Below are 24845 nucleotides of genomic sequence, written 5' to 3' on the forward strand. Positions count from 1 at the left end.
TGGTATGAGGAGACCTAAGTTCTAACCTTGGCATTGACTTTTCCTTACTGAGTTATCGTAGGCAAACCTCTCAACCTCTCTGGGTGCCATTTTTTTCTTCCATATAATGGAACAGCACAATCAACATGAAGGAGGAATGTGAGAATTACTAAAGCAATGTTGATAAAACACCTTCAGCTTCTTGAGAGAGAAGTACTCAACAAATAAGCAATATTAAAATGACTCAGGAAACCATGTTTCCATTACATGGGCTAGTATGTTACTTAGCTTTAAAGAATAGAACACTGTTCATTTTCTGTTTTCTTATAACAGAGTATTAAGCAGTATTAGAAATGATCTACTGGTTTACTTAACATTGTTCTCCATTTTCCTAGACAGTCTTTCTGAAATGAAACAGACTTTCTTGAAAAAAGGGTAATATATCCAGTAAAAATGCTGAGCATTAATTTAATGTTGGCATTTATTTCTTTCTTACTTTTTAATCACTGCTTTTTAAAAAAAATTTTTTTTTTCTTGAGGGGGATGACTCTAGCCAAGAGTGAAGAAGAGAGAGAGAGAGAAAAAAAAAACAGACTATGAAACTTTCTTATTTATTAATCAAAGGCAGAACAGGACATTATAGAGAAAAAATAAACTCACATTTTAAAGAGAGTCTTAAATGCTTTGGCTGGCTTGGGGCCCTATACTATCGTAAATAGCATCTTCAGATTAGAAAGGATCTTGAAAGATCACCTAACACATGGCCTTGACACAGAGAAATACTCCTATTATACCATAAAGATAAGTAATTGGAAATATGTGGACTTGGAGACAGAAAACGTATGTTCAGTGCCTTCTCCACCACTGCACTGCTTTCCCTGTTTGCAGTGCACCACTGGCCACCACTAGCCTCAGAATCCTTCCATGTAAAATGGGAATCGTACTACCTGCCTTTCGGGATGCTTTTTAAACCAGAGACTCTATGTGAAACTGCTTCATAAGTAAAGAGATGCCTGATAGATGTTAGTTAGCATATAACTATCCTGGACACATATCCAACCTCCTTGAATATGTGAATACTGAATTTTTCAAAACACGATTATCCATTTTGGAATTATATGTGCCAAATATTGAGTCCCAGGTTGGCTTACAGCATACTCTGATGATGCATTGCTACAATAGTCAGTGTGTGCTTGAGGAATACAAACTTACTTTAATATTAGTTTAAACAAAACATCATTAGGCAAATTGCTTCTGTGGAAAAAAAAAACAAAAGAGAGACGAAACTAAATGATACATTCCAATGTCAAATATAAACGTTTTTGTTTCTCTATGCTCTTCTCCCCTCAATGCACACAGATATTTGAGAGCTCAGATTATGCATCGATGCCATAAAACTCTGGACTGCAAAATGTCCTTGGGGTTATATTGCTATACTAAATATTGAACTTGAACTTCTCAATGAGAAGAAATGAGACTATATTCCAAGGAAATCAAGAGTTTTCAACTTCAGATATCCTGTCATTTGATTCCCATTCTTGTAATAACAGGGGTCACCCCAGATTCTAAAGGCTGGGCCCTCTGTGTGTGGCCTGGAAGCTCATCTTGCCCCAGCCAGGGATTCTGACGTTTTCTCAGGTGGGTGCCATGTTGTGTGGGATATGCAGGGATCAGAGAGGGAGAGAGCAGTAAGTTCAGGTGGCAGCCATTGCCAGGCCTGAGCAGAAGATGTATCTGGGCTGCTTGAAACATTTGCCTCCCATCTCTTTTTTGTTCTCAAGACTTATACGATAAAGGAAGGAAGGAAGGAAGGGAGGGAGGGAAGAAAGGAGGGAGGGAGGGCGAGCGAGAGAGTGAGAGAGAGAGAAAGAGAGAGAGAGAGAGAGAGAGAGAGAGAGAGAGAGAGAGAGAAATGATCATATAATTCAGTATATAAATGCTGTTACAGAGGTATAGGCAGAGCTCAGAGAAAGAAGCAATCAACTCCATCTAGCAGAGTCACATTGAAGAGCAAGCGCCATTCAGGCTGGGTATTGAAAACTAGGGAAGAGTTTGTTAGATAGTTGAGAGATAAGAAGATGATCATGAACCTAGATAAGAAGGAAGGAGAGGCTCACATGACGGGAGTGCAGTCAGCACCGTGGGGTGAAGGAGCCTACAAGTGAAGAACTGGAAGGAGGATGTGAAAGACGGGCTTCATTCTCCACGCTAAGAAGGTGGCGCTTGTTCTTGTAAGTGATAGGGAGTCAGTGAATGATTTTAAATAAGAGGTTGATAAATTTTACATCATTTTACATTTGTAAAATAAAATAAAATAAATTAAAAACACAACTCTCAGGCTGCAGTAATGGATTGAGAATGGCTGCAGTGGGGAGCAATTCACATACATTTATTAAATATAATAGGTAACATGTTATTATGCATATGTTAGGTACTGTTACTGTGTTTCTCCGAAAATAAGACCTAACCAGAAAATAAGCCCTACTATGATTTTTCAGGATGCTCGTAATATAAAAGAAGCCCTACCTTATTTCCCTGAAAATAAGACCAGGTCTTATATTAATTTTTGCTCCAAAAGACGCATTAGGGCTTATTTTATATTACAAGCATCCTGAAAAATCATGCTATGGCTTATTTTCCAGTTAGGTCTTATTTTCGGGGAGACATGGTATACATGCGTTATGTATATATCCACATTAAATTTGCATGACAACCTATTTTTACAGATGGAAAAACTGAGACACGTGACATGTAGTTAGTAAGTGTCAAATCTAGGAATAATCCCAAGCAGTCTGGATTTTCACACTACTGCTTCTTAGTGTATACTTATAATGACTGCAGCCGTCTGATGGGGGTACAGCAATGGATAAGAAACACAAAACCACTGACAAAATAAAGAGACAACCAACTGAATGGGAGAAGATTTTTGCAAACAGTGCCTCCGATAAGGGGCTAATATCCAAAATATACAAGGAAGTCATGCAACTCAACAACAAAAAAACAAACAACCCAATTGAAAAATGGGCAGAGGACCTGAAGAGACATTTCTCCAAAGAGGACATACAAATGGCAAATAGACATATGAAAAAATGCTCAACATCACTAATCATCAGAGAAATGCAAATAAAACCACAAGGAGATATCACCTCACCCCAGTCAGAATGGCTGTCATCAACAAGACAAATAGTAACAAGTGTTGGAGAGGCTGTGGAGAAAAAGGAACCCTCATACACTGTTGGTGGGTATGCACATTGGTGCAGCTGTTATGGAAGGCAGTGTGGAGGTTCCTCAAAAAACTAAGAATAGAATTACCATATGACTCAGCAATCCCTCTCCTGGGTTATCTACCCCAAAAATCTGAAAACATTTATACATAAAGACAAGTGTACGCCAATGTTCATTGCAGCTTTATTTACGGTGGCCAAGACATGGAAACAACCAAAATGTCCTTCAATAGATGAATGGATAAAGAAGTTGTGGTATATATACACAACGGAATACTATTCTTTGTTAAGAAAAGATGAAATAGCACCATTTGTGACAACATGGATGGAACTTGAGATTATAATGCTAAGTGAAACAAGTCAGACAGAAAAAGCAGAGAACCACATGATTTCACTGATATGTGGTATATAAACCGAGAACACAAAAGAACAAGACAAACAACTGAAAGAACAAAAACTCACAGATATACACAATAGTTTATGGGTTACCAGAAGGTAAGGGGGGAGGGGAGAGTGGGGCTCTAGAAGAGGGTAAACGGGGTCTAACATACGGTGATGGAAAGAGAACTGACTCTGGGTGGTGAGCACACACTATGAGATATAGTTAACGCATTACAGAATTGTACATCTGAAATCTATGTAACTTTACTAACAATTGTCACCCCAATAAACTGTAATCTAAAAAAGAAAGAAAGAAAGAAAAGAAAGGAAAAAAAAAAAAGAAAGGATAATGCTTGAATCTGTGTAGGCTGACACATGTTTGATGTTTAGAGACATCTTTCCAATTTCTAATGTGTCTGTCCCTTTCAATTCTAATTGAATAAAATCTATTAAAATTATAAAAAAAAGAAATTAAGAACAAGTGTTCAGACATTTTGTAGCAATTTGAGAGATTAAGTTTATGGTTGTTGAATCTAATAATAACATAAAGCGGGTTTCATTTTAAAAAAAGAAAATAAAAATAAAAAAGACACACGTGGTCTTCAGGGAGGATGCAGGCCACTGGAATGACAACAGTTCAAGTTAGAGATAAGCAGAGACAAAACTAAGGCAGATTAAGTGGGGAACATATATTTAATAGCTATTTAGGAGGGAGCTGACCAGCTGAACATGCAAAGCAAGGTTAAGAAAAGAGAGAGAGAGAGAAATCAACATAAATGATGGAAAAGTCAATAATCAGAGGGGGAACAGCAGGAGAGAATGGTGATTTGGACACTAGGAAAGGAGAGAGTTTTAAAAAGCAGGAGGGAATCAACATTAACCGATGCCACAGCCAGAATCTTCAGCCAGGCTCTTAGTGGCAGGAAGTAGGTGATAAAAAGAAAAAAAATTCCTCTGATTTTGGTCTTAGAGATGCCTGAAGACAGAGTGTATACCCTACGGTTGGGAAGAAAGAAAATATCCAACAATAAAATCTTGATTATCCACATTCATAAAAAAGCCCAGAAAAATCTCATTTAGATGGCTGGAAATTCACAAAAGATTTTTGGTTATCGTCAGACTTCAGAGAAAGCTGTCACCACTTAAAATTTTGGAGGGTTTTGTAGCAATTCTTCAGTAGGCATTTACACTTTGAGTTGATTATTTTCACTTTTGCACACAGGTTTGATTAGTTTTTGGCAACAATCATTCATAGAGATTCTGGGCCCTTAAAAATTATAAATAAAGTTAAATTAAGTATATTTTTGCTCACAGATAACTATCAGCTAGAGAAAATTCACAATATATGAACACCAAGTATTCAACTTCTAATTTCATTAACTTAACACTATTATATTAATGAGAGCTTCCTCTAACTTTATATTTAGGCTGCTTTGGTGGCCTATGTCAGGCTATCCTTTGGCAATAGCTAGCTCTTCCTGCTAATGCCTCTTTAGTTTCAGATGCAGTGAAGCCTGTCTCAGACTTGTTCTCACCAGGTCGTCCCTGGTTTAATTGTTTCAGGATTGTTCTCTCCTCAGCTGACTGTGGTACTTTCTAAGCACACTGCTTCATACACAGAAAAATGCACTTAATAAATATTTGTTGAATAAATGCATGAATTATCAGTTCTGCTTAGTGCAACCTGTTCATGCCGGCTCTTAATTTTTACTCAGCTTTGCCCCGTTACTAATCAGATCTGAGCAGCCATGTGGTATAGTAGTATGGAGGTTAGATGAGGGGAGGAATCCTGACCCAATTGTGGGAAACTGTATCAGTTAGGGTTCTCCAGAGAGAAAGAATCAGTAGGGGGTGTGTTTGTGTGTGTGTGTGTGTCTGTGTGTGTGTGTGTGTGTGTGTGTGTGTGTGTGTATGATGTGATTGTGGCTGCTGGTAAATCCAAAATCTGTAGGGCAGGCCAGCAGGCTGGAAACTTAGGCAGGATTTGTATATGATAGTCTTGAGGCAGAATTCCTTCTCCTTTGGGAAAACTGTTTTTGCTCTTAAGGTCTTCAACTGATTGGATGAAGCCCTGCCACATTATCAAGGTAATCTCTTTTACTTAAAGTCAAATGATCCTAGATGTTAATCACATCTACAAAATACCTTCACAGCAACATCCAGATTAGTGGTTGACCAAGTATCTGGGCACCATTGCCTCACCCTGCTGACACAAAGCTTCACATCTCAGGAACTAATGTAGGGGAATGAATACAGTCACAGGTTTGCAAGTAATAAGAAACATTTGGTCAACGACCCAACGTAGGATGTCCAGAAGGTTGGTCAATTGAAGTTTAGCTCTGGTCAGAGTTGACATTCAGGACAGTGGTGTCTTGGGTGGTGAGGGAGCCTAGTAGCAGAGGTTCCCAGGCAGTGGAAACACCTGGGATCAGGTACCTTCACCCACATGGCTCCTCGTCGTCCACTTGGTCATGAACAGGGCTCTAGTGTCATTGGTGTTAATCAAGAAATCACGGCCAGAGCCTCGTTGTATGGCCTGGCCACAAAGGCTACGTGTCTCCATGTCTTTTGGGAGCTCCCTCAAGGCTCATGCAGGAGGTGGGTGGGGTGGGCTCAAGAAACAGTGCTGGCTGGAAAACTGCCTAAGAGTATTGCCAGATGTAGCTATGACAAGAACACTGTCCTGAGATTTAGGCAACCTGGATTCCAGGCCCAGCTTTGTGTTAGCTCCATGTGTGACTTTGGTTCCTCATCTCTAAGATGGGAATTATAATCCCTGCGCTCTTTCCTCAAAGAACTCTTCTGAGGGCTAACTGAAAAGGGGTGCAGAAAGTGCCTTATAGGACAATTATTCAAAAATCTTACAAATGAGGGTGGAGGCCTGGTGTCAGAGAGAGTGTAGGCTCAAATCCCACCATTCCTGAGTTTGAACTTTGCTCTTTCAGTTATTGGTAAGTGGTCTTGTCCAAGTTTTTAAAACTGATTGCACCTGTTTCCTCATCGCTAAAATATATTAGTTTCCTAGGGCTGCCGCAACAAAGTACCACAAACTGGGTGACTGAAAAAACCAGAAATAAATTGTCTCATAATTTTCTCAAGATGTCAGCAGGGCCATGCTCTTTCTGAAGTCTTTAGGGGAGAATCCTTCCTTGTCTCTTCTAGCTTGTGATGATTGCTGGCAATCCTTGGCATTTCTCAGCTTATAGATGTATCACTCCAATTTCACATGATGTTCTCCATTGTACTTCAGTGTCCAAATTTCCCTCTTTTTATATAGACACTAGTCATTGGATCAGGGCCCACCTTAATCCAGTATGACCTCACCTTAGCTTGATTACATCTGGAAAGACCCTATTTCCAAATAAGGTCACATTCATGGGTCCTAGGGGTTAGGACTTCAACATATCTTTTGAGGGGACACAATTCAACCCATAACAACAGCAAACATCATAGGTGCCTAAAAGAGTGACTGACACAGAGGAGATATCATCATCGTGGAAAGAGGGGGAAAGATTAAAATCCCTCTTAATCCCCAAGACAGACACATCAACAACAGTGTTGACTATGAACTATGACCAAATCCTCACAATTCTTTCTGTCTTTGTCTAGGAAGCTTGGGATTTTGATGCTCTTTTCTTCCAGTTAATACGACCTCCTTTCCCAAACTGGGCAGGGATCATGACAGACATGGAGGCCCAGGACAGGACAGTGTTCTTCTGACCTGCCTGAGTGGGCTCTGTGCCGAGGAAACCTTCCCGACGCCCTAGCGGCTGTCAGCGATGTGACCCAGGCTGGGGCTGCGAATACAGACACACTCTTTCTCTAGGGCTGGGATTTAGGGTCTGGAAAGGGATTGGAAGCTGGAGGGTCACTTCTCCAGCATGCACGTGGCATAAGCTTTCGGTTACTTGCCTGTTGGACAGCCTCATGGTGTCAGGTTACATACTGGAATATACCATGTGACTAGAGTGTTGGGAAATCCATATACTAGCTGGGCACTTAGAGCCAGTTTAGATGAAAAGATGAGAGAAAGGTTCTTCTGGTTCAGTAGGATAAACTAGGTAAAGTCAACTATGTGCTGGCAATGTAATGATTGTCTACTTTGTGTTTGAGGCGTAGCCAGGTACCTCCCCCGCCCCCACTACCAGCCAGTATACTTTAATGTCATGTGCATCCTCTGATGCCCATAGTGTGCTTTCACCAACTCATTCTGACACTCACTCTAGTCACTCTAGCCGACCTAACCAGATTCATCCTTTTTTTTTAAAGGATGCAGAAGAAGGGACAAGCCAGGTATAAGTGACATTAAATTATCTGCTCTTTTTTCACCAGTGCAGATAATCAACAGCAGAAGGAGTCTCCATTCCCACATCAAACGCAAAGTTCAAAGTGAGCAGAGGTAGAACTGGGAGTCAGGAGTCCTGGAGAACGCTGGGGTGATTTATCTGGGCTGTGGGCTCCACTATCTCAGAGGAAGCAGAGTGACCAACAGAGCCAATCGCTAACACCTAAGCACCAAGGTTGAATGGTCACTCTTGGTCATCACTATTCAGTGAGGCATAAGCAATTTTTATGGGAAAGCCACAACTGTGACTTTTCCATCCTTCCTATTTGCAAGTCCATGCAGCTAATGGAGGAAAAATAGCCCAGCACATTTGCATTTAAGTTTTGAAATCTAAATATTTCCATGAGTCATTCGTTATAGCTTGGTGTTTGCATGCAAATAAGTTTAATGACATAAATGTTTGTAAAATACGTCTCTTACCATATGAACTCGGTAAAGAATGCTAATTCCCAGAGTCATGAATGGCTTCGAGAAATCAATCACCTTCTCTCGTTCAGCAGTAATGGTGAGGCCTGCCACAGCCAGATCTGCTTTCTGAAAGGGATGGAGAGAGCCCATTAGTGGGGTGGCGTGGGGACAGAGCCAGGAGTGCAGTTTCCAGGCTCTCGGCCTCACGTAGAAAGGTGTTCACTTGGGTAGTAAATGGCCGTCAACTGTGATTGGATGGCCATCAGCTGTGGCTAGTTGGCCGTCAGCTGTAACCAGTGAGCCGTTGGCCACTAATATAACTGTGTGGCTACGTTAGCAGCAAATGGGGGATAGCAAGAAAATGGAGGCTAGCAAGGGGGAATTGTGGATTGCGGATTGCAGAGAGGCGTATGCTGCCAGTGAGAAGATAGTGGTATGATTCCCCTATCTGTAGCTCCGTGGGTGTTCCTTTTTGGCCTCACCATATCCTACGTTCTTATGTGGGGAGCGGGAGCTGAGATCCTGCATGACACCCTGTATGACAGGTGGCCACGTGAGGTGGAGGAGTCAGGACTTGTAACCAGAGGCCATCACTACTGAAGAGTTGTTACTCAATTCTGGCTTCTCTGCTTGGGGAGTGACTCTAAGCAGTCACAGCATATCTGAGGTCTGAATGATCACTCATGAAATGACCTGGATATTGAAGCTACAACTCATGTTCATTTGAGGTTAGACTCCTCTAAATGCTAAATAAGTATAAAAATCGTGGGGGATCACTATAGACTGTGTAGAGATAGACTCAAATGCCCCAAAGGAGGGGTTTCAAAGGAGAAAACTGGTAACTAGGTTCCCTGGATTCTCAACATTGTGAAGCTTTTTACTCAACTTATTAATTTGTTTGATCAATAAAACGTCACTGAGTCACTGAGTTCCTACACTTTGGTGGGGGGTGGGGTTACAATAAAATATAAAAATGATGGAACCATAGGAATTAAAAACAATGTAATGCAACCCATTCATTTCATGATGAGGAAATGGAGACCAAGAAATTGAGCAAGTGGCCCAGTGTCAGAAAGCTTGTCCTTGTCAGAGCTGAGACCGGACCTCGGGCCTTCTGGACCACTGGCCACTTGCTCAATTTCTTGGTTAAAATTCACGTGTCACAACAGAACTAAAAGAAGGGTGTCTGGTCCCTTTCGTGCAAAATCACCATAATTTGTTCTAAAGACGTTTCCTTCCTATCTCTTTGCCTCCACATTGCACCTCAAGTGCCCACATCTGATGGATCTGTCCTGAATTAACACCCTCTGGGAAAGGAGATGACATAGGCTTCCACAATAATCCTCTCTGTCAGGAAGTTCTTCCTTGTATCTAATTTAACTCTATCCTATTGCAAAGCAAACTCACTCCTATTGGTCTGATCCCCTATGAATGGAGGGGTGGGAAAAGCCGAAAGCTGGTGTTCAGTGCTAGTCCATGCTGTGCATTAACTAACTAACTAACTAACTAACTAACTAACTAACTAACCCACCTAGGCTAGTCACTCCACTTCTCTAGGCTACCTTAATCTCACCCCTGACACAAGGATGTGGGGTTAAGGAACGCTAGGATCCTCTCAGCAATTCTCACAGTGATTCTCAACATGCAGTCTATGACCACCTGCATCAGAATTGTATGAAGGGCTCTTTAAATTCTGAATTCCTGAGTCTCACACCACAGCCCTTGGATCAGACTCTCGGGTAGTAGGACTCAGGAATCTGTATTTGTAACAAGCTGCTCAAGTGATTCTGACTTGTATTAGTATTTAAGAACCATGTTTTATAACCTAGGCATGTATCACAGACTGGCTGCCATTGGTTTACATTTCAGCTTCTTTAACTCCTTCTTCTAATTCTGGTGGACCACTTGATGCAAAAGATGAAGAAAGAAATGAGGAAAAGTGAAGTGTCCAACAATCTATACTCATTCAGGCAATCAGTTCTGAATGAGTATATACACATACAGTTCTTCCAAAATTATTGCAGAGAAAGTAAGGAGATAGATATGCTGGTCCTCATATGACACACAAAGGAATGTATGATTTGTGTACAAAAATGATGAATTCATTGGCAAAGGTCAGTTTCTTCTACATACAACCCCAATTGTACACTCCCAATTCATGTTCCATCTGCTGACGCAGCCAGGTGATCCAGCGTGGGTCAACAAACTCAAGGTCTTGTAAAGCGAGGTCAGTCTTAAAAGAAACTAGAGTGCAGAGGTAAAATATGTTTAATAAAAAAAAAATGAAAAACGTGAATGACATATTGCATTCATTCTGTATTTCTCCAAGAGAGTGTTGATTACTGCTATCAAGTGAATTAGAAGACTGCTAGATCTTCATTTGGGGACTCTTTGGAGGGTTGTTTGGGCCGTTCAGAAACTCAGCTCTTCAATGACAGTGGCCCTGAATTGAGTTCAGCTTATGAGCACTGGTGTAAAGCAACAGAAAACAACCACAAAGGCCTAGCAGGTATAACACCAGTTCTGTGTGTGCAGGTTGATGGCAAATCAGTAGCCTGGCCCTGCCCATAACTTGGGATGAAGAAGAGACAGAAAAAAAATGGAATGAAAAGAAGGAACTTGAGAAAACGTTAGGAAAACCAAAACTGATAAAATGGGTAAGAGGTAAACACAGCATCCAGTCCTTTCTCTGTTAATTAAAAATATATATGTCCAAATCAATTTTAATCAAAGTCAACAACTCTATGCTCAAGTTTCTTTACCTGCACACTCAGCTTTCCTCCAAAAGAGGCACAGTTTGGATTGAAATTTGGAAATCTCACAAGTTTATAAAAGTTGGCCAACAATGACATTATGGTAAAACAATTCCATAGGGTAGGGAGAGCAAGCTGGAAATGGACAGCATCCCAGAAAGACCCTGTCCTGGGTACATGCAGAATGACCACATACCCAGGGAGAGTGTTTGCCCCACAAATAGAGGTGTCACACATTTTTCTGAAAAAGACATACAGATGGCAAACAGACATATGAAGAAATGCTCACCTCACTAACCATCAGAGAAATGCAAATAAAAACCACAGTGAGATACCACCTCACCCCAGTCAAAATGGCTATCATCAATAAATCAAAAAACAACAAGTGCTGGTGAGCATGTGGAGAAAAGGGAACGCTTGTGCACTGTTGGTGGGATTGCAGATTGGTGCAGCCGCTATGGAAAACAGTATGGAGGTATCTCAAAAATCTGAAAATGAAACTACCCTATGATCCAGTAATTCCACTCCTAGGTATCTATCCGGAGAAATTCAAAACTCCAATTCAAAAATCTTTATGCACTCCTATGTTTATTGCAGCACTATACACAATAGCCAAGACATGGAAACAACCGAAATGTCCATCGGTAGATGACTGGATTAAGAAACTGTGGTACATTTATACAATGGAGTATTACGCAGCCAGAAAGAAGAAGGAAATCTTACCATTTGCAACAACATGGATGGACCTAGAGAACATTATGTTAAGTGAAATAAGTCAGACAGAGAAAGATAAGTACCATATGATCTCACTTATATGCGGAATCTAAAGAAAAGAATAAGTGAATGAACTAATCAGAAACAGTTTTGGAGACAAAGAGGAAAAACTGAGGGATGCTAGATTGGCGGGGGGGTGGGGGTGGGGGGGAAGGTGAGGGGATTAGAAAACAGTCAGTAACCACAAGATGGCCACAGGGTTTGAAAATTGATTTGGGGAACATAATCAATAATGTTGTAAAGATTTTGTAGGGTATCCGATGGATACTTGTCTCGTTAGGGAGACCACTTCAGGGAAGATGTAGATGCCTGATCACTTCACTGTACACCTGAAGCTGAAGCTGAACAATAATGAATGCCAACTGCAATTTTATATATACATATAGTTACAAGAAGTGGAGTACAGCATTAGGAATAGAGACAGTGGAAATGGCTGTGTGCGATGTCAGATGGATAGTGGTTGGGGGCCAGGGGTTGTGAGGGACAGAAATGATAAATGTCTAACTATTACATTGTTTTGTGCACCTGGAACTAATAAAAAAAATATCTATTGTAAGCATTAGCTAATTAATGAGGTGGTTGACTAGGTTTTTAAATGAGTGTTGTTAAATGCCTTAGGTTTTAATTGCATGGGCCCCTAAAAAAAATAAAGCAGAGTGATTGAAAAGTCACAAATAGACACCGCCCCAAACTGGGCCAAACAGAAAAACTGCCTCATGTGGACACTGCTGACTCACTGCCCCCAGACTGTCTTTCCTTTCTTAGTCCCTAATCAAGAGAAGTGGGGGGCAGGGGAGGCAGGGATGAGATGGAGAAGGGCAATGACAAGCTAAAAGAACCATGGGGGTTTTGTGGTTGTTGTTTGTTATGGTTAATCGACTTGGTGTAGAACAGTAATTATCTACTTTGGCTTTAATGCACCCCAGGGTGTCAGCAACAACCACATGGGATCACGTTATTCCAAAAGACATGCATCCATTTTATTTTACCTTAGTTAAAAAGACATTACGCTATAAAGCAGTCTTAGATGAGGAGATAATGTGCCATGAAGCCAAACTTACAAGGAAAGGAGAGTAGGAGTGTAACAATGCTAGCAATTGCCAACGTGGGTAGCTGAGCGATGGGCACAACGGCAGCTCTTCTGAGCTCTCCCCTCTCTCTGGCCACTCGCTGGAGAGGACTGTGCTCTCCAGTTGGAAAAGAGCAGTGGACAGGGTATCAGAAGACCTGGCTCTCCCTCACAGCTGGGCCACAAACTCACTGTGACCTTGGATAAGCTATTGCACTCTCTGGGCCTTAGTTTCTTCCACTGGACAATGAAAAGTTCAATCAGATACTCTCTAAGCTCTTTTCTAGCTCTAAAGTCCCACACTTTCATTTTGCCTGGCTAGAAAAGGTAGAGCTTAGTTTACCGGCCTCTGTGTACTCAAGAAGATGACAGCGGGTACCAGAATCGAATGCCACGGACGACCAAGGAGCATGAGCTCTGAGGAGGAGGCTAGCCAGCAAAACGCAGCAGCTGACAGTGACCCAAGGTGGGGACCTTTTACTTTAGGAAAGGAAATCCAGAAAGGAACTCAGGAAGGTGCAACACCATCTGGAGAGAGCAGTCCATTTTATTTATTTAGTTCTGGAAGTGTAACCCCAAGGGCTGGGAAACCAGCAAAGGGGCTGACCTCTAGAGATGGAGAAGGAACAGAAAGAGGACTGGCAAATGGAAACTGGCAGAGTTCTAGATGCATCATGATGTTTCTGGTTGTGTCGTGTGTGCGTGTGCGTGCATGTGTGTGCGTTTGTGTGTGTGTGTGTGTGTGTGTGTGCGTCTATCCACAGGGGTCTATACACACATTCCCATTGAAAGACCTCCTTCCTCATATTTCATTGAAAGTGTTCTTTTTATTTTGAAAAGCTTTGTTTTCTGCTTCTGAGAGATCCTTTCTTCTATCTCCTGGATGTTTGTGGAATTTACAAGGGGAGGGCAGTTTGGAAGCAGCCTGAAGGTGACTTCCGAAACATATTATCCTTTGCCTCATGGAGTTTAGTAGGGGTCATGCCGCTGCCGCCATTGCTATCAAAGCCTGAAGGCTCAGGGAGGCTGCTGCTCTCCTCCCAGGATGGGCCATGGCTGAGAAGAAGACAAGGAATTCACAGCAGGGCTCAGCTGTGCATCTGCCTGAGCTTGCTGCCCTCACCCTGCACCTCCCTGAGAACACCACCAGGGAGGTGTCTGGTGGCAGCACCAGATCCTGGACTATCTGATGCAAACAAAGCTTGCCTCTGTTTCCCTTACCTCCTCTTTCACACACCTGTTGCTCCCTTTGGGATAAAACTCTATTCCTTCCTGTCAGCAGACCCCCAGCAGCATTGTGCAGACCTCCAGCCACCTCAGCCTTGCCTCTTTCCACTTAGCAGCTCCTCCCTTACACAGATCGAAGCAAATGAGAAGATGGGATGGGTCAAAAGATTTGACTCTGCCTCTTGCCAACCATATATCCATGGCAACTCACTTACCCTCGCTGGGACTCATTTTACTGGGCTGTACAATGGAGCAATGCCTGCCTACCAATATTATGTGAGAGTCAAGAGAGATGATGGATATGAAAGAATCTTATTAACTGTACACACGGTAGTGTCCTGCCACACCAATAAGGGGCTGTTACTAAGACTTAGCCTTTAGTGAGGGACAGACTTGTCTGGACTCTGTTACTTATTTGCTGTGTGACCTTGGGCAAGTCATTTAACCTCTGTCTCAGTTTGCTCATAAAAAAAGTGGGCATAATAATAGTACCTAACTTTTAGAATTACTGACAAAGTAAGACGATGGTTGTAAATGCTGAGCATGGGGCCTGGTTCAAATAAGTACCCAATAAATGTTTGCTGTTAGGGTGACGACAATGGTGACGATGTTGATAATGAACTTGACGATCACGGTGATCTCAGCAAGGACCTACAGAAACAACACCTCAACCGAGGACGAATTATAGGAACGTCTCGGGGGAAAGCAGCCCTACTCTACCTCTGTGCAAGGCGGAGGCCCCTGGACACTTGGCCCTTCGTGGCCTTCCCCAGGTGACCTGGGACATGCGCACAGTTGTGTTGACACAATGTGCTTTCCTGGTATGACTGCCTACCTCTGAAGCCCAACATAAGGACCCTTTGGGTCTCACACTGTCCCATCATTTGGAAAACTCAAGGAAAAAAACTGACACCCAGCTTGGGAACCAAACCCAGTCATTCTCCAGTTTCTTCCCCGTTATGTGATTCTCCTTTGGGGACAGTGGATTAAATGAGCTCCCTAGCTTCCTTTGAATTCTTGGATCCACTGCACCATCTCTGATCAGCTTCCAGATCGTTTTTCTCTGGATTTTTTATACCGTCCACCCCACCCCCTCACCCGTTGCTTCCTGCCCTCTGGGGAGGCTATCTTCTCCTCTGTGCCAGCAGCTTTCAAGTCACATCGGCACATACCTTGTTTCACCTGCTACTCAGGCCCCATAGTGCCTGACATTCTTTGCTGTCATTTATTTAACTCTGTAATTGAGTTACTTAATTCTGGAAAGCTTTGGGATGCTACAGCTGGAATAGAAAATGCTCCACAGAATAAGGTTGTCCTAAGCATTCCTGGAAAACTTTCCAAGGTACTTGTCTTTTGAAATCCCCTGTATAATGAGGCCTGAGGCTCTGAGAATGGGAGCTGCCATTATCCCTAAACACTGGAGAGGAAGGAGCTCCCAGTCCAGCAAGCTTGGCTTTCCATGGCAGGATAATGCACATTAGGCTCTGGCCGGGGGGACATAGGCTCCTGAGCTCATTGGGTAACCCTGGAAGTGCTGGGTCCTGGGTTATGCCTTTGAGTGGGGGATCTTGGGGTAGGCAGGGACTGTCTGCAGAACCCACTGCCCGCTCCTGGTTCTCCCCTCTTGTTTCATGCTCAGCAGTCCTCCCCACTCTTTACTGATTCTCTGCCCTGCTGCAGGCAGTGTGCACGATGCAGGGTGAGCAAACACAGGCATGGTCCCTGTCAGCACAGAGCTTACAGTCCACAACCTCCTGGGGGAGCAGACAGTCAGACTGTCAAACAAAAATTGTAAAATTACAACCATAATAAATGTTGTAAGGGAGTCATATGTAACACCATGAGAAGGTACAGCAGGGTGTTGACAGAGTCTGAGAGGTCCACAGCACTTTCCCAGGATGAAACACAGTTAACTGAATGGAATTTACCTGTGAGAAGGCCTGCATTCCCAGTGGAAGGGACAGCATGTCGCAAGACTCTGAGACAGGAGGGAGTTTGGTGCTTTCCAGGGGCTGGAAGGCCAGAGGGCTAGAACAGACAGGGCGAGGGAGTGTACTATTAAATGAGGCTGGAGAAGCAGGCAGAAGATGTAACGCCTAGAAGAGCAATTGGGAGGCCATGAAGTGTCTTAAGCAATGGATGACCTACAGGATCAGATGTGTGATACTAACACAACTAACCTCCTCTAGCCCTTCCTGTGTGTCAGGCACCGAACTAAGCACTTCATACATATTACCTGACTCAGTGCTCACAATACCCCTATGAGCTAAGTTACTATTATTATCCCCATTTTACAGATTAGGAAGATGAGGCACAGAGAGGTTAAGGAACTTGCCCAAGGTTGCACATAAAGAAAATAGAAGAGCCAAGATTCAAATCTGGGCAGTTTGTCCTCAGAGGCTGTATCCTGAACTTGCAACAAATTCAATTGGCTCTAGTGAAGAAGAAAGATTGAAGAGAGGCAAGAAAGGGCCGTCCTCATTTTTACTCTCATTTTCTCACCATTTACATGACTCCACTCAGGACAACCTGGTATCTATGCTACCTCTCCATCAATGTTGCCCAACTGGTCAGCAATGACTTCCGTGGAACAATGTCTAAGGGATGCTTTCCAGCCCTTATCTTGCTGAACCTCCTGGCCACCACTCTCACCAGCCCCTGCCTGGCCCTCCTGAATGAGGACAATACCAAGGACGTAGCTCTCCTTCCTTCCACCTTTCTGTCTTGTGACTACATTGCCCTTCCTCACCGGCACCAAACCAAACTGGGCTCACATCTATCCCTGCCAGTTACTAACTGTGACTGTGGGTAGGTCTCAAAACCTCTCCAGCTTACTTTTCTCATCTGTAAAATGGAGATAATAATCACCAACTTGGGGTTTTATGAGGATAGATGAGATAATACATACAGCGCACAAAGCACAGTGCCTGGTATATATAGGTACTCAATTAATGGTGGTTATTAATATTGTTTTTCTAACAAAATTAATTTTATACCATGACAGCTATACCTGTCCTCCCTCTTAAAACATCCATGTTCCCCACACCTCTGAAGCCCAGCCCGGCAGTCAGGTCCTCGTGGTCTCCCTCCTCCCGCGAGTTTGGCCTCCTTTTCCAGCACTCCCCCCAGAGGCCCCTCAGCCATTCTAGCTCAGCTGACTGTAAACACACCTTATACTTTCCTATAGTTACAGCTCCAATTTGCCATTTCCTTCATCTGGAATGTCCAGCCGGCAACTCTCCCTATTTGTCAAGGCCCATTCAAAGTTTACCTCCTTCATAAAAACTTCCTTATCATCTCCCCACTAATAAGCCCACCACTCTCAGTATTCAAAGGAGATAAGACAATGTTTCTACCATTTACATGACATATGCCATAAATTGCCTTGTATTACAGGGGGCTTGGGCTCACACTCCAACTCTGTACTTACTAGCTGTGTGATCTTGGAAAAGGACTTCCTTCTCTGTGCCCCAGTTTCTTCATCCATAAAAGGGGCATAATAACAGTTCCCACCCTCAGGGAGCCTCTATGGGAATTAAATGAGCAACGCATGCAAGGTCAATACCTGGCACAGAATAATTCTCAACAAATGTTAGCTCTTACTATTATTGTTGTTGTGGTGGTGGACATTTGGGCACATATCTTAACTTCCCATTGGATTATAAGAAGCAGGGACCATGTCTTTATACCACTTAACATATATAGTATTTCAAAGTTGCCACTAGCTCCATTTTACAAAGAAATTGAGACCCATAGAGGTTAGTAATTTGCTTAGGTACTCACAGCTAGGATATGGATAAAGCTAGCTTTAGACGTACAGATTCTTACTTTGCTTTCTTACGGCATCACTGTTCATAGTGACTGTCCCCAAATGGGTACACAGTAAGTACCTAATGAACAATCAGTGCAGCCAAGAGTTCAGTGCAAGGCACAGGAGAACAACTCCCCAAACATGGTCTACTCTTGAGTCCCTTCTCGCTGACAGCAGAGTCAGGCTGATTTCTGACACGTGCTTGTGTGCAGGAGGGATTCTGTCAGGAAGTGGGATTATTATAACCAGATTCAGGTCATGCTTGGGACGTGATCAGGTACCGTTTCTCATCCTCCAGCCTAAGGAAGACTCAAAGCCCTCGATCCCCACTAGAGGGCTCCCTTTCCCGCTTGCTCCCTCCAGGGCCCAGTTCTCTGTCACACCTTGGAGAGCATTACTTGGGAAGCTCAAGCAGAACAGGAATGGGCCCCACATTCTGTACTTAAGGTGGGGTTAATTAAACCCCAGGAAAGAATGGAGGTTACAGAACAGGCTTAGCCTGTGTCAGACAGCCAGAAGAGGACGGGCAATCTCCAGGAGCTGCTTCCAAATTCTCTCCTGCCCTCAGTACTTTTGTGCTGCAGTGGAGCAGATTAACATCTGCAGCTCAGCCCATTTCAATTTGATTATCTGCTCACTTCCTGTTTTTGATCAATTTACCTGCTGGGAGCCTTTCTCTCTTGCCCCCGCTGCCCCCACCTAGTAAGATGCCAAGGGAGCTTTCCATGACTTGCTGGAGTCACCAATCTGAATGAAGGAGACAAATAGCTCAGTCCCACTCCTGGCTCCTGCATCGGTCGGTGTCATCATTTATACTTCCCAATAAAATGCCTCAGGAATGCACACATCTGCTCACTTGCCACACTAGGCAGGTTGTCTTCCTACTCCATCTGCCACAGGCGGGCCAAAGATACATTTTTAGGGGACATATACCACCTGAAAAATATTTGGTGTCTTTATCCCCTGGGGAGACTTCCAATGTCACTACCTCTCCCTTCTTTCAGGCCAGGATATAGGAAGAAGGACGAGAGAATAATGAATAGTGCCCAATTAGTCATCTCTCTCTCTCTCTCCATATATATGTATAAAAATGCATATATATGCATACGTGTATATATGTACATATATACTCTCTATATGTTTATATATAGATAAACACACACACACACACACACACACACACACACACACACTCCACCCAGTCAGTAGAGAAACTGCAAAGAAGTCCTGCCTCCTCTTCAGAGGGAGACCCAAAATCAAAGCCTTTGCAAATCAATCTGAGCCCAAGTTTGTGGAGTTTATTCATGCTTACTGGGCCAAGTCCTTCCTCAGTAATGCTTAGGGAGCAGAGGCCCAGAGAAGCATTAGCATTCTCAGGGAAGCAGCAATATCTTCTTTAGGTCCCTGGCACTATTGGCTCCCTGGCACTATTTCTTGAGGTGACAGTCTACTCTCAGGGTTGGATGAATTCCTTTAGAGTTAAATTAAAATCCTCATGAAATATTTAGTTGGCTCAGCTCAGGGCTATATACTTGGCCTATGTGGGAAGATTTTAGCAAAGAACCAGGCTTAAGGTAAGAAGGGGTTGATTTCTGGTCAAGATGGTTGAGTAAGTAAGCTCTGTGCTCACTTCCTCCCATGACCACATCAAAATTACAACTAAATTATAGAATAACCATCATGGAGAACCACCTGAAGACTAGTTGAACAGAATTCCTATAACTAATGATACCATGTTTCCCCGAAAATAAGACTGGGACTTATATTAATTTTTGCTCCAAAAGATGCATTAGGGCTTATGTTCGGGGGATGTCATCCTGAAAAATCATGCTGGGGCTTACTTTCCGGTTAGGTCTTATTTTTCGGGAAAACACAGTATAAAAAAGAAGCCACATTGAGACTGGTAGAAAGGGCAGAGATGTGGAACAAGCAGGTCCCACACCCACGGTGTGGCAATTAAAAATCGGGAGGTTTATCTCAGCTGCGGAGGTACCCCCTGAGGAGCTAGGGGTCCCAGCCCCACATCAGGCTCCTCAACCCACGGCATCAGTGCTAGGAAGAGGAGCCCCCATAACACTTAGCTGTGAAAACCAGTGGGGACTACATCCAAGATAGACAAAATGTTGCGAAGAGACCAAAGCACTCTGTTAAAGGGCCATCATACAAACTCACTGGCTCAAAACTCACTCACTCTAAATTCCAGAGCAGGGGAAGCAGATTGAAAAGTGCCAGGGATGTACGTGGAGGAACTAAATTGACTAACTTCAGGGCAAGGGTTGGAGGAGCAGGGATTGTGGCAATTCTCTTAGGGATGTAAGTGCTGGCAGGTGCTTTATTGAACTCTCCTTCCACCCAGTTGGCCCAGACAGCTGAGTGCTAAATCTGAGCTCTCCAATAACCTGCCTAACATTGTTCACCCCTCCCTGGTAATTCCCTGGGACCCCACTCCAACCAACTCTCCCTCCTGGCCTAAGCCCCTTCTGGTGGCTCCTTAACATAAGACATTTGCTCTGCTGACGCTGCAGACTTTTCCCAAATCTTTCAAATGTCCACAATCCCAAACGAGCAGGAGCTGCTTCAGTATGCCTTGCAACACTTACTAAGTGGCCCCAAACCCAGCACAAAAGGCAACCCATCTCAACTTGCAATGTAACTCCCATCAGGTGGCCCTAAGCCTGGTATAAGTGGCAGCCAGTTTGGGGCTGGAACACAGCTTCAACTAACTTGTGGCCACAAACATGGCACAAGTGGTGGCTGGCCTCAGCTCATATCATGGTGCCCACCAAAGGGTCCCAAACCAGGTACAAGTGGGAACCGGCCTTGGTTCACAGCGTAGCCTCTCCCAAGAACCTCCAAACCCAGTACAAGCGTCAACAAATTCAGATCACTTTGTAGTTCCTATCAAGAGGACCCACGCTTGGCACAAGTGGTAACTGACGTTGGCCCTTTCAAGAGGCTCCAGAACCAAAACACATGGTACATGGTGGCTGCCTTCAGACCACATAAGAGCACCACCTAACTAGCTCCACAAATGATACACCTGATGGGCAGACTTGACTGGAACTAAAGCCCCGCTGAAATCACTCCCGCCTTGTGGGGTCAGCCTCCATACAGCAACTTGTATGTGGTAGTCACGACCAGTACTCACAGCCAGTCAGTTTGCAGGTCAACCCTAAGTACTGACATGTCAATCACAACTGATGCTCAACTATGAAGATCATGTGTAACCACAATAATAAATTAAGTGATGCACACACACATGCACGCACGTGCATGTGCAAAGTGAAAAAAATGACAAAAACGTAAATGTGGAGGGTGGGGTAAGTAAAAAGTGTAGTGATTTTAGAATTTGTTTGAATTTAAGTAACCATCGACTTAAAATAGGCTGCTATAAACACAGCTTGGTATATAGGAAGCACATAGTAATCACAAACCAAAAACCTGTAAGAGATATACGAGACAAAGAGAAAGGAATCCAAACATAACACTATAGAAAGTTATCAACAAACAAAATAAGAGAGCAAGAGAATAAGAAAGGAAGAGAACTACAAAAGCAATCAGGAAACAATAAAATGGCAACAACTACAGAACTATCAATAATTACTTTAAATGTAAATATACTAAACGCTCCAAACAAAATACATAGGGTAGTTGAATGAATATGTATATGTATATCTATATAGATCTATATAGATAGATATAGACCTATATCTATATAGACATATAGAATCTATATCTATATCTACAAAACACATATGATTCCTACAAGCAACCCAGTTCAAACTGAAAGACACACAGACTGAAAATTAAGGGATGGAAAAATATATTTCATGCAAATAGAAATGAAAAAAAAAAAGCTGGGGTAGCAACACAAAATCAAACAAAATAGATTTTTAAACAACAGCCGTAACAAAAGGCAAAGAAGGGCATTTCATAATGATAAAGAGATCAATCCAACAAGAGGATAAACATCTTATAAACATCTATGGACCCAATGTCAGAGGACCTAAATATATAAAGCAAATGTTGGTGGAAATAAAAGGAGAGATCAACACTAAGACAATAATATAGGGGACATTAACACCCCACTGGCATCAATAGATAGATCATCCAGAAAGAAAATCAACAAGGAAACAATGGCCTTAAATCAGATGCACTTAATTGATACTTTTAAAACATCTCACCCCAAAGCAGCAGAATCTGCATTCCTCTCAAGTGCAAATGCAACATTTTCCAGAATAGACAACATATTAGGTCAAATAACAAGTTTCAATAAATTTAAGAAGATTGAAATTATGTCAAACATCTTCTCTGGTCACAATGGTATGGAGCTACAAATCAATTACAAGGAGAAAATTGAAAAAACAACAACAAAAAAACACAAACATGTGGATATTAAACAACATGCTGCTAAACAATGAATGGGTTAATAATGAGATTAAAGAAGAAATCAGAAGATACCTTGGAACAAATGAAAATGAAAACACATTGACCTGAAATCTGTGGGACACCACGAAAGTAGTTCCAGGAGGGAAATTCATAGCCATACAGACCTACTTCAAGACACACACAAGAAAAATCACAAATAAATAACCTAACAGTATACCGAGAGGAAGTAGGAAAAAAGAACAAAACAAAGCCTAAGTGAGTAAAAGGAAGGAAATAATAAAGATCAGAGTGGAGATTACTTGAAGGTGCCCTAATTGGGCGAGCAGGGGTAGGAAGGAAGGGAGTGGAGTGAAAACTCGTGGGCCCGCAGCGCCGGCGGCGGGGAAATCCCAGTCCGCGGCGGAGTCTCAGCCAGCGGCGGCGAAAACCGCGGTGGCACCCGCAGTTCCGGGCACGCACGGGATCCCAGGGTGGAACAAAGAGCACAGAGACCAGGAGGTGGGCTCTTTCCCTGCGTCCCACGGCTGATTTCTCCCGTCGGGAGGGCGGCTAGTGGGCCCTAGGGTGGACAAAGAACACAGACTCCATACCTGGGACCCTTCCCCCCCTTCCAATCCTACCCACGCCCTTCCAGAGACTTAAACTGGCCCCTGAACTGAGGAGTAGTGTCAGATTACAGAGGAGCCTTAGTGCTCAGGCTCTGGGAAGCCTGACAGGCAGCCCTGACCCAGGGAAGAGGCTGGGAAGAGTGTGATTTTGGCTGGGCTGGGAGAGAAGAGACTCCTCCACCCCCAGCCACCACCTTTTCTGGCCTGCGGGAAGAGGGTGACGCGCGGCTGGGCTGGGAGAGAGAAGACCCCTTCATCCCCAGCCCCCACCCTTTCTGGCCTGCCTAGGGCGGGGCAAGTGCAACTGCAGAGACACTCCCAGGGATCAGCAGTAAGGCAGACGCAGGTCTGGGCTTTCAGCAGTTCAGAAATCTCCCACCCGCACCCACCCCCATATACACACACACTGAAGAAGTGCCCTAAGACTCAGGAGTAGTGGACACAGGGCTGGTGGGGCTACTCTCAGTGTGCATATGTGCAAGCAAGGGCAGAAACTGCGCTGACTTTGTAAAAACTATCATCCAGACCCCTCAGGCCCACGCATTTAAGTCTGCAGTCCCAAAGTCACTCTGGGCACCAGGTGACCAGCTCTGCCTGCGCAATAAGCAGGGGGCTCTTTGGTACAGCAGAGGACAACCTGGACATTACTTGGTGGGCTTAAGCCAAGACTGGCACTGCTTTTTGTTTTGCTTTGTTTTGTTTTGTTTTGCTTTGTCTTTATATCTTTGATATCTTTGCCTGTGTTGAGTGGGGGTTATCGGGTGTTTTTTACATGTGAATGTATTTGATTTTTTTTCTTTGTTGTTGTTGTGCTTGGTGATTTGCTTTGTTCTGAAACTGCCCTACCAGGGCCCAGCTTAAGAGGCACAAGATTCAACATATCCAGAGGCCAACTCCAGACCAAAGCAGAGTACTACTGGGTTTGACCTACAAGTCACACACCCAGAGGGAATTCTCTGCAGGCACTAGAGCCCATAGAGGCCAAACCACATTTAAGTGGTCAACTCTCATGCAGCAGAACGCCCTGCGGTGGGCAGAGCAAAGTCTCACAACGAGTCAGCCCAGGAGTTAACCCCACCTACTCACAAGCAAAAAGGAATTAAAGATCTTCTTGAACAGGACAATATACACAACACAAGAGTCACCTTTGGAGCACAGGCAGAGGAGAAGAACGAAGTAGTGCAAGTCAAATATAAAGGACACATAAGATAACCTAGCAAGAACTAAGAACTCTAGGGGATCTACCTAATACATCAAAACAAACACAGAGAGTCAGCCAGAATGGGGAAACAAAGATACACGTCCCAAATAAAAGAACAGAAGAAACCTCCACAACTGGAACCAAATGAAGCAGAGGTAACCAACCTTTCAGAGAAAGAGTTCAGAACACTGGTGATAAGAATGTTTAAGGAGCTTAGAGAAGACATAAAGAAGGATGTAGAAATCATAACGAACAACAAGTTAGAACTAAAGAACACAATACCGAAATTAAGAACTCACTTGAAGGAATTACCAGCAGGTTAGATGAAGCAGAGGATCGAATCAGCGACTTAGAAGACAAGGTAGCAGAGAGCACCCAAACAGAACAACAGTAGGAAAAAAGAATAAAAAACAATGAGGATGGCTTAAGAGACTTCTCGGATAACATCAAGCGCAACAACATGCGCATCATAGGAATACCAGAAGGTGAAGAGAGGAAGCAAGGGATTGAGAACATATTTGAAAAAATAATGTCCGAAAACTTCCCCAACCTGATGAAGGAAACCAACATACAAGCCCAGGAAGTGCAGAGAGTTCCAACCACGATAAACCCAAACAGGTCCACACCAAGACACATTATAGTTAAAATGGCAAAGCTTAAAGACAAAGAGAGAATC

At 43.3% G+C, this 24845-nt stretch overlaps 1 protein-coding gene across 3 annotated transcripts in view; it reads right to left on the reverse strand.

Moving 5' to 3' along the window:
• The window catches only part of GRIK4 (glutamate ionotropic receptor kainate type subunit 4), a 637398-nt gene that overhangs the window by 41305 nt on the left and 571248 nt on the right, over positions 1-24845 (reverse strand). For all 3 annotated transcript variants that reach the window (XM_033098464.1, XM_033098465.1, XM_033098466.1), the window contains one exon: positions 8350-8463. In XM_033098464.1, coding sequence (XP_032954355.1) covers positions 8350-8463 — 114 coding nt within the window. The remainder of the gene's footprint in view (positions 1-8349; positions 8464-24845) is intronic.

Source organism: Rhinolophus ferrumequinum, chromosome 25, assembly GCF_004115265.2.
Source record: "Rhinolophus ferrumequinum isolate MPI-CBG mRhiFer1 chromosome 25, mRhiFer1_v1.p, whole genome shotgun sequence".
Lineage (NCBI taxonomy): Eukaryota > Metazoa > Chordata > Mammalia > Chiroptera > Rhinolophidae > Rhinolophus > Rhinolophus ferrumequinum.